This window comes from Palaemon carinicauda, chromosome 24 (assembly GCF_036898095.1).
Source record: "Palaemon carinicauda isolate YSFRI2023 chromosome 24, ASM3689809v2, whole genome shotgun sequence".
Classification (NCBI taxonomy): Eukaryota; Metazoa; Arthropoda; class Malacostraca; order Decapoda; family Palaemonidae; genus Palaemon; species Palaemon carinicauda.
This window is the reverse complement of record NC_090748.1, coordinates 13,550,456-13,560,736: the sequence shown is the minus strand read 5'-3', so window position 1 is coordinate 13,560,736 and position 10,281 is coordinate 13,550,456. Positions and strand designations below refer to the sequence as shown.

Sequence of the window (10,281 nt, the reverse complement as noted above, 5' to 3'; positions counted from 1 at the left end):
AAAGGACATTTGACCGTCTTACGAACCCAGACACAACATGCTTTACTGCCTATGTACAAACTCTTCACTGCTTGCAACAACCTCCCACCAATTCCATATAACCTCAACACATTGCATATTTCTTCCCTATCAACTCTATCATAAGCTTTGCAGTATTCTAGGAAATGATTTAAGCAATGAATGTGCTGTGACTAGTTTCTAGTCTGAACCCCGAGGTATCCTTTATAGCTACTAAATCTGTGCTTGTAAATTTATACTAGTCTTAGGGCAAGGAAGATGATATTTCTTTGTTATATTGGGTTCCTTGTTCTAGTGTAACAGGTAAGTCCTTAGGACTACACAGTATTGTACCTCCCAAGTCCTTAGGATTACACAGTATTGTACCTCCCAAAAATAGATTTTTGTTTTGTCAAAACCAACTTTCCAATTTTCCATATATGTTCTGTAAAATAAAATTGTTCAATCAGTAATGTATTACTGTACCTCAAATTGTAATGAATAATGTACAGTAGAAGCATGTGCAGGATATATAATTTAAAGTCATTAATCAAAACCACAAAACATATGCTTTGTGATCTATATTTGCAGGTTAAGAAAACAGGTCTCAAACAATATACTTTTAAAAAGTATTTTCACATAAAAAATTGCACCTCTGAGATGATCTCCATATACACAAGACATTTATTGTACAATATGAACATGCCATAACTTACTCCTCATTGCTTCTCCTCAAGAATATTATGGTTTCCTTAAAACTGATTTCAACTAATTCTTTGCTCAATCTATCAGAAGAAAACTGTCATGAATCTAAGTATTAATTTTCTTACTGATGGCTGTGGTGTAGACTTCATGGGGTTAAATTCATAAACAGAATGAGATCTAGTTTTAAATTATCTTACAGTTGATTGCTACACATTTTCTTTTAAATAAACCAATTATAAGTATGAACTGCACTTATGTCTTTAAAATAATACCATCTCTATTTTATCTATGAAAATATGACTAATACTGTACTGCAGGTGTTGTACATTGTAAAGTTCAATCTGCCAAGGAATTGTACCCCAGAATCTTTAAGTTGGGACAGTATTGGAAGAAAAAGCATATTTACATGAGGCTTTCAAGAAATTAGCAATCTAAGCCACTGCCATCAAGATAGAGGTGAAAAATATTTAAAAGGTAATAATGCAAAGACAGCTTCAATACTAAATGAAAAATAAAAAAAAATAACCTTTCTCTCACAATCTTGAGAAAATGGAAAGGACTTACCAACTGTAAACTAGGAGCACCATCATAATAATTGTAAGAATCTTTTTTTTCTAATTGGAGTAACAAACAAGAGGTTAACAGGATCAACAACAAAACAAAATATTTTTTTACTTCCTATTAAATCAAAACTTGATGAAAATCTTTTTTTTACAACTAAATGCAATTGAACAAAAATATTTGTGATTCATTCAATAAAATATAAAGCACAGTCTATAGTACATTATCTTCCATCCCCAAAAGCAATATAAAATCAAGAAGATCAATGGGAGTGCTTATTGACCAACAATATGACCACTATTACCAGCTACTAATAGTTATCTGTAATCTTCAAATGGCAACAGTAATAACTTCATATAAAAATTGCAATTATATTTGCATTTCAGTACAGCTTTTGCAGAAAAAAAAAAAAAAAAACAGCAGCATTTCTGTATTATATTCAAAATTCTAATTTCGATAATTTCTTTATATCCATAAAAAGTAGACCCTGGTAAGTGGGATGTATGCCCATGATATAAAAAATGTTATTTCTAAAAAAACTTATGAATTCAAAAAAATGTTTTAAGGCTCAAGATATCCAACGACAATAAGATGAAGTTTACAATAATATCCTACCAACCTTATACCATTTATGATTATTCATTTTAATCGAGCACAACAAAAATCTTTCAAGGTATATTAGCCTCTTGACATTTTTGAGAAGTTAAAAAACTTCTATGCCCTATATTTTTCAAATCTTAAGTGAAATGGTTTTAAATAAACATTTTAATCCATAAGAACTTTGATGTCTAGTTTTATAGAAAAAAAAATATTGTTTTCATCCCATCTTAATAGTATCAGATAAGGAAAGTTTGACTTTTATCATGTAATAATTTGCTTTTTTGTGACTGAATTTGTACCAGCAAGTGTACATTTAATAATATCTAATAAAACAAGCATTAGCACTTAACAAATTTTCCTTATGTGGTTGAGTTCATTTCCCCTCCATGGAAAAAAAATTGCATTTGGAAAACAAATATATATCAAATGCTGAAACAAAGTTAAATGCACAATAGTAAGTAAATTTAAAATAGAAAATAAGTCGTATGCATCTTTTACACAATAACAAAGGCTTATTGCAAATACTGTAATCTTTTTGAAAAAGTATTGAATAGTAAGTTATTCCAGTTTTCATGTTTACAAGCATGAATTTGATAAATCCAGATTACTTTAAAAGAAATGGTTACGGCCCTCTAAAAATCATTTAAAAAAAATAAATAGTTATCTATTATCCCCATAAAATTCAACCTATTTCCTTTCCTTCATAGGAAATACTTCAAGTTCAACCATATGTGAGGAGGTTCTGGTTATGTCACTACAAACTTTTCCCTACATAAAAAAAAAAGTTTGAATCAAGTCAAGATGCAAGTTCCTGTTTTATGATTGTATTTTACTAAGATCTGGGCATATTCTCTATTTCCAGTTAGGCATCTACCCTCCCATGCAAATTCTAAATAATTCTATTACCAGATGTCAACCTGATAAACAACATCAACCTACTGTATTTATGCAAAAAGAAATGCAATTTCTGATAGGATGCAAAATACAATAGTTCACTGAAAAAGCTAAAGATTAAACCTTTTGGGAATGTGAAACAAAACTGTAGTAAAGAAAAAGTTCATCAAAATAAGCTGAAGAAAAAACTTCATCGTACAATTTGTACTAAACAATATTAACTATGGTAGAAAAAGAAAGTATCCATTACTTTTCACACGAAAAAAATAACTTTACACAGGAAAGAAAATAAGTATAAATTACTGTTCTACCATAAACTGGAAGTATATTTCAACTTAAAATCTCAATTTACAAAGCACAGTACAAAATTTTATGATTTAAAGAAATACAAAAAAAAATCTAAATCACAAACCCCTGTTATCAAAAGCCCAAATGTATCCTTTCATTCTTACTGAATGTAAGAAAAAGTTTGTAATGATCCAGTTTTAGGGTCTCAAATAATTAAAATTATTAAAAATATTAAAGCAATGATGTACGGTACTTCTCTTACATGACACAATGGGAAAAAATGACAAATAAGTTGAAATTTTCTTAGAAATAAAAATGAACAAATTCACAATCATTTCTACCCATAGCAGCAAGGCCTAACCACCGAGCTTCAGGGCAAAACATTATCTCAGAAAACTCTCAACACAAGTAAAATAACTCCTGGTTTAATCACTTTGAAATAATACTGCACTGTGCTTAATGATACAGCAATAAAACACCATCAGTCTTACCTCTTATTTTTTTTTACTAAACAGAGCTAGTTATGACCTATATGAAATAAAAAAATACTTTATAAAAAGCTCACGCAGAAACTGTTTCTACAATGGATTTCTTGACAATTTCTCCCAAGTTCTCAGTTGTTTCTGCTGATTCCACTGTTGGACTTGTGATATCTTTACTTGAACTAGCAATGTGACTTGTATCTAAAGTTAGGGATGAAGAATGAGATGTAACAGGGAATGACGTTAACTGTCTTTCAGTAATTTCTCTGCCTACAGCTATGTGACCTTGAGCACTTGATGGTGTGGTTAAAGTCCCCATTTCATAATTATTTTCACCAACTGAGGAACAACTGGTGATATTAGCTTCTGAGGTGGTATAGTCGTTGCACACATCTTTGCTTGGTTCCATCAATGAAGCTGCTGCAGGGATGTACCTGATGGTCTTGTCTGGAGAAGCAGAAGAAGAAGAAATAGCCTCGAAATTTGGTTGAAAATCACTACATTCATTTATACTAGCCTTAAAAAAGTTTTGTGTTACAGTGCCATGCTCATGGTAATGTCCAAAAACAGTGGCAGCAGAGTTATCATGAACTCCTGGTACACAGAAGTTATTGTTATTATTGTTATTATGAGTGTTAGAGCAATTGACGGGAACAAGAGCACCAGAATATGGGAAAGAAGTAGATACTAAATTGGCTGTATTGGCAAACTTGGAGAGAGAATTGTAGGGCTCAGGAGTAGACTGTGGGGCCACCTGTGGCACCACCTGTGGAGTTACTACCTGGGGCGGTACCACACTAGAAGAAGGAAAGCTATGGCAGGCTCCATATGGGGAAGCTGGGTCAAAGGTCGTACCCAGTCCCCCAAACACAGAGCAAGTCCCAGAGTTGAAGTCACCTACACTGTCTGTAAGAAGAGCAAGCATCTATTACACTAACATAGAGGAGCCTTAGCATAGCCATCTAAAGGTTATTTCATAAGTTTTACAGAAAACTGATAACTAAAGTAAAGTACTACAAAGGACACAAAATACAGGAAAAAAGAAATCAATGTGCAAATAACTTTATATGTACAGCAATACAAAACATATTAACTGAACTAAGATAGGACAGAAAAGGAGAAGACAGTTTCTACAGTACAGTACTTTTAAAGATACATACTGTATACGACTAAAATGAACTGACCAACTGTAAATGCATGCAATTTATTTGTGGCCTACACTTGCAACATTCCACTTGAATGTTTTTGCCCTGAGAAAAATATATCGTTCTTGTTTAAATGAAAATATTTACTGGTTGCTTTACAATTAGTTTACCTCTCAAATTACAAACCACTTTTTACTAAATTGTGAAGCATCAAACGTCATTAATAAAAATACTCAAACTTGAAATGCAAAGTACAGTTTTGTGCAATTACCCTAATTTTTAAAGTAAAATTCTTTATTTCAATACAAAACTTAGTGAATTTATAGTGCTATAACCTTTAAAGCAAAAGCTTCTCAACCATAGAAATAAAAGCCACAACTACCCCACACTATTTGGTGACAATAGATCTACAGTATATAGCATACACTGGTCACCAACCTACTTGCTTGGCCATTCTAGCACTTACACCGACGCCTCAGTATTTTGAGTCAAAAGAGTAAGTGACTACTACCCAGAATTACTAAAAGTGGATAATTTCTTTGGCAAAATTTGGGTTATTTCAATACTGCATCCATAACTGTGAGTTTATAGAGGTGATTACCTCCTACCTTGATTGGAGGGATAATGGAACTTATGAACTGAGCACAACTCGCATAACTTTCACGTAAGAATGAATGAATGAATGATTTAAAGTTTTCAGGCATCCTGACATCTAAGGTCATTGACGCCGGTTCACGTAAGAACTCCACTCAGATATATAGAGCATTTGTGAAATATGACAGACGAAGATTTCTCTGACCACGATTTGATACAGAAAAAACATGGTTAGTACTTTAAAATTTAAATGCCTTGATTAGTAACTATAAACTACAAAAAAATCTACTGACAGTCATGATTTAAAGATCCCTAACCCAGAACAAAAGACCAGTACAGTACTCAGACTTCAAGTCAACAAGTTTGAGGAAAAGAAATTGCACAGTAACTCTTGAAACTTTATTTGGTGTCAAGGTATTAATTTTCAAACAGACTATACTGTACTATATGTAAAGACTGAGAATCCCTATCTGGAATTCCTCAGACCAGAAGTGTTTCGGATATCAGGATATCCCTATAATAGGGCTCACAAATCTCTCATTTCATTCTGATGAAAATTACATAATTCTATTGATTTTATCACTTACAAGTTTGAAGTAGGTTTATGTGCAAAAAAACATCATCATATGATAAATCAATATTTTGGAAGCTGTAATCATCTTCAATTTTCTGTTTTTACCTTTGCTAATTTCAAAATACCATATAGCATGAAAATGTCAAAAAGCCGCTAGCAGCATCAGGAAAAAAGGGATAAAAAAAAATTGACAAATGGCACCTCAACCTTAAAACATAAAGAACTGGTGCACTCAGGATGTAGTTTTATCTTCTTTATGCATTTATTTGGTTGTAAGGTACTGTATAATTGTTGAGCAAAACAATGTAGATATAAAAAAAAAATAAAGCTAAATAAATGGACAAATTACTATATTGAGGTTTACAGTATGTGCTGTGTGGTCTCCAAAAACTTTCCTTTCTGTGAAAGGCTAAAACAAGGAATCCAATACAACAAGAAAATACCCAAAAAAATATTTTCTCCCCTACTCTAGGGCCAGTGTATCAACGTGCAAAGCACAAACTCAGCGTGTATTAGAGAGACCATAAAGTATAAGCGTTCTTAAACTCAAACACAGCATCTCCAATGCTGAAAACTGTCTGTTATGGGCAACATCATCATCGTATAGCCAAATAAACCAATGCTACAGCTAGGGACTAGTCTACCCGCACATCAACTTGCGCCAAGCCACCATCTACAATTCCATCGTCATAGGGTTAACATCTCCATGAAGTGCACAATCTTGGAATACCACTAAAATAAGTAACGAATTACATTTTGTTTACCACTGTTTTTATTTTGAATAGCATCAACATGAATTGGATTTTGGTCGAATGCACCGACGACTAAGTAAGCCAACATCTTGATTTCTCAATCGTATGGCATTGTTAGCTGTTGTCCCAGCTTTTTGAAACATGGATTTAGCTAATTACCCTTCCCAGTGTTAAAATTTGATATCTATTTCTAATTAAAAAGTAAATCTACATTGCATATCATAATAATTCTATTTTTCATAGCATGATAACTTCGTTGTTATCATTACTCTTAGTTAATCTGATGAATGCTGGTGATTAAAATATTGGCATAATTAGTTTATACCCCAGTTATGTTTAGCATGGGAGTGAATGTATATACAGTGAGTGTTATGAAACTAAAATGAAATTATAGTGTAGCCTTGTGGAACTATAATTATGAGAAGAGGTTAGGCTAAGGGGGAATTGTCAGTTACGTGGGCTATATAGTATCATTGGCCTATATAGCAGTTTTATAACCTGGTAAGTTTTACTGTAGCAACAAGAACATGAATTTTTACAAGTGAGCCATCAATTTGCATGGCCTAGTTACTCTCATATACTTTACCCGGTAAAGGAATATGTGGATATAAAAATATTATGTGGAGAGAGGTTTCTTACTTCCTTTTTCACAAGGTCAAAAGTGAGGGGGAGGAGCTGACACAGCCCTCCCCATTAACCCCTTTCGGGAAGGGAGGGGAGATATATTTCCCCTAACCAGGGTGATATAGGAAAAAAATTGAAATTTTCATTTAAATGAGTTCAGGTCATAACTTCTTTTGATGACTAGCAGATTTGAGCAGTGACAAAAGAATCATGCCTAAAATACACAAATTAAGACTACTCCCCCAAAGGATATTTCAGTGGCTTGGTCTTCTTTGGAATATGGTGAAGCCACACTATGCCTAACAAAAGCATCTTAGCAAAGAATTCTGAACAAGTCAGATTCTTTCTTTCAAACAGCTTCTCCACTAGACAGCAACAAGAGATGACTTTGGGCCTTCTTCAGTTTGCCTTGATAGTCAACTCAATGTTAAAGATAGAGTTGAAAAATCTCAATTGGGTGTGGTAAAGAGCAGCACAGACAGGGTTTTGAGACCTTCCGGATCAGTTGCCCGGTCGATGCAAGGAATTCTCAGGCCACGGACGACATCAAATGCCCTTTCCATGTAAGTCCAATTGGTCCCTCCCTCGACTTTTATGATTCTCCATAGGACGCATCCTGGTCGAGTTGGGGAGGTCATTCAGAGGAGAAATTTGTGTTTGGGAAATGGTCCTCTTAGTTTGTAGGATTTCACATAAATGTGTTGGAACTGATGATGGTCTTCCTGACACTGAAAACTGAGTTCAAGAGGGAACTTCCATATACAGATTTTCATCATCAAACAAGTAGCTGTTGGTTGCCTCAGGAGGGGGGGGGTCCTCTGCAAGAATTATCAGTGCAATGACTCTTCCAGTATGAAGTTCCTTCAGGAGAGAAATGGGTTCCTCTCACCATTCCATCTGTATGGTTCACTATCCAAACTTAAATCTTGCATATGGAATGAACCTTGGACCAGAACTCCTTTTAGGAGATTCTAGATCACTATATACATAGTCACGAATGTGGACTCTAAAGCAGTGGCAAGATGCTCTGGAACTGGTTGAAACAGATGGTCAAAAACGTATGTTTCCAATGACGAGTTTGATTTTGAAGGCTAGAAATATCCTCCAGGAATTTTAAGGGACAGCTGTGTTAATAGCTCCACTTTGACCAAAGAGCCCGTGGTATCCACTGCTTTACCGTCTGAGACCAAGACTACTACTATTTCGGTTTGCACAGCTGTATCAGAGAGTAGGAAGTTAGATTAAATTTGCTCCCTCCTTCCTCACCCAGAACCTTCATGCTTCGATTTTCTCTCCCATATATAAAAAAAGGATTTCTCAGCTCACACTTTGATTTATTTGATGAATTGCAAGAGGTCTTCAACCTCAAGAAAATACCAATCAGTGTGCAAAACTTGGATGGCTTTTCCTAAGGAATAAGTAACCTCATCAGATAACCCAGGACTTCTTGGCTTCCTTTCTGGTCTACCTCTTTGAGAATACGAATCTCCAGCCACCCAAGAGCTTGTCATATAAATCAGCATAAGAGAACCTCTCCAGCATGTATGAACAAGGATCTACACTTGTACACATTTTATAAGATCACCCAGTTTTTAGCTTTGCGTAGACTATCTCCACCAATTCCCGTTGTCTCTTGGTCTCTGGATAAGGTGCTTGAGTTTTTGACAAAGTTAAATTCCTTCATCAACATTAAAGAACTTTTGCAAAAAGTACATTTTTAATAGCTTTAGCCTTAGGAACAAGTCGGTGAACTTGTTGCCTTTCAGAAGGACCAGTAGTTATTACTAGGCCTATATCCCAAGTCATCGTCTAATCTTAACACAGGGCCTCCTCTTTCTAGCCAAAAAGTCACAAGATCCAATTTACATTTCGGCTCTAGAGTCAGGAGATGGTAACCTCTGTCCGGAATCAACTTTACAACTATTTACTAAGATCCATGTCCTCAGAAGATAGCTTTTTTAAAAATACTCCAGAGAATAAGTCCTTCTCAACAGGGACTATCTGTATTCCAATGAACCCTCTTTTTAAAAAGCTGATCCTGTCTCCATTCCTAAATACCACTATGTGAGAAAAATGTCTTCACTAGCCTTTATTTCTTTTTGGCTAACACTACCTGAAACAAATCCAAGCCGTACAACCTTCATGTGTAGTAATTAGCTTGTTCGAGACCCCTATAGGGAGTACTCAGAGAAAAGGACCTTTTTAGTCAGGTTCTTCAGCAGAAGCGAGATGACAGGCATCCAGAGTCCCCTAGAGTCATCCCTTATGATGAGAGTCCGACTTGTTAGTTTTTCTTCTAATCTATACAAACGTGTACTGTAGTTGTTGTACGTTATTGCTTGGTGGTATATGGTTGTTTTCGTTGGTACATGACCCTACTCTATTAATGCTCTGGTACTAGTCCTTGGAGACCAAAAATCACATTAACCCCAACAAAGGAAAAACCTATTTTGAGAGAAGTGCTATGTGGTCTCCAGAACTCTTCCTCCTCACTGGCCTGCACAGGAGTGTGACAAACTCTCACTTCCAATCATAGATGGCAGCAGGGTTCAAGTTGTTATGCAAGTAGACTGGTTCCCAGCTGTAGCTTTGGTTCGTTCGACTATGCGATGATGATGTCACCCATAGCAGACAGTTTTCAGCATTGGAAGTGCTGCATTTGAGCTCAAGAGCGCCTAAACTCAAAGGTCTCTCTTATACACACTGAGTCGGTGCTTTGCATGTTGATACACTGGCCATAGAGTAAGGGACAATATTTCTTTGGTATTTATGTTGTAATGAATTCCCTATTCAATCCTTTTACACTAAAGTCCTTGGAGACCACACAGCACCTCTCCAACCCCAGGTTTTTCCTTTGTCAAAACCCCATTATTTGTTAATCCATCAACCCTTTTATTTCTAAATACATCATTATGTTGCTTTTATCTTATTTCCTTCAGTAATCTATAACACATGGGATTTTATTTCTATTATGCACAGTAAGACCATTGATTTCTCTTTAATATATTTAATTAACTGGCTAAAAATAACGTACACATTGACAGTAACGACAAATGCAAACACAC

At 34.9% G+C, this 10,281-nt stretch overlaps 1 protein-coding gene across 6 annotated transcripts in view; it reads right to left on the bottom strand.

Annotated features, from left to right (window-relative positions):
• Window positions 1-604: 604 nt before the first annotated feature.
• The window catches only part of LOC137618090 (uncharacterized), a 438,647-nt gene continuing 428,970 nt past the window's right edge, over window positions 605-10,281 (bottom strand). For 5 of the 6 annotated variants that reach the window (XM_068348067.1, XM_068348065.1, XM_068348066.1 and 2 more), the window contains exon 8: window positions 605-4,433. In XM_068348067.1, the coding sequence (XP_068204168.1) occupies window positions 3,607-4,433 (827 nt within the window). In that variant the 3' untranslated portion in view covers window positions 605-3,606. The remainder of the gene's footprint in view (window positions 4,434-10,281) is intronic. The other variant, XM_068348070.1, reaches the window with a different exon arrangement.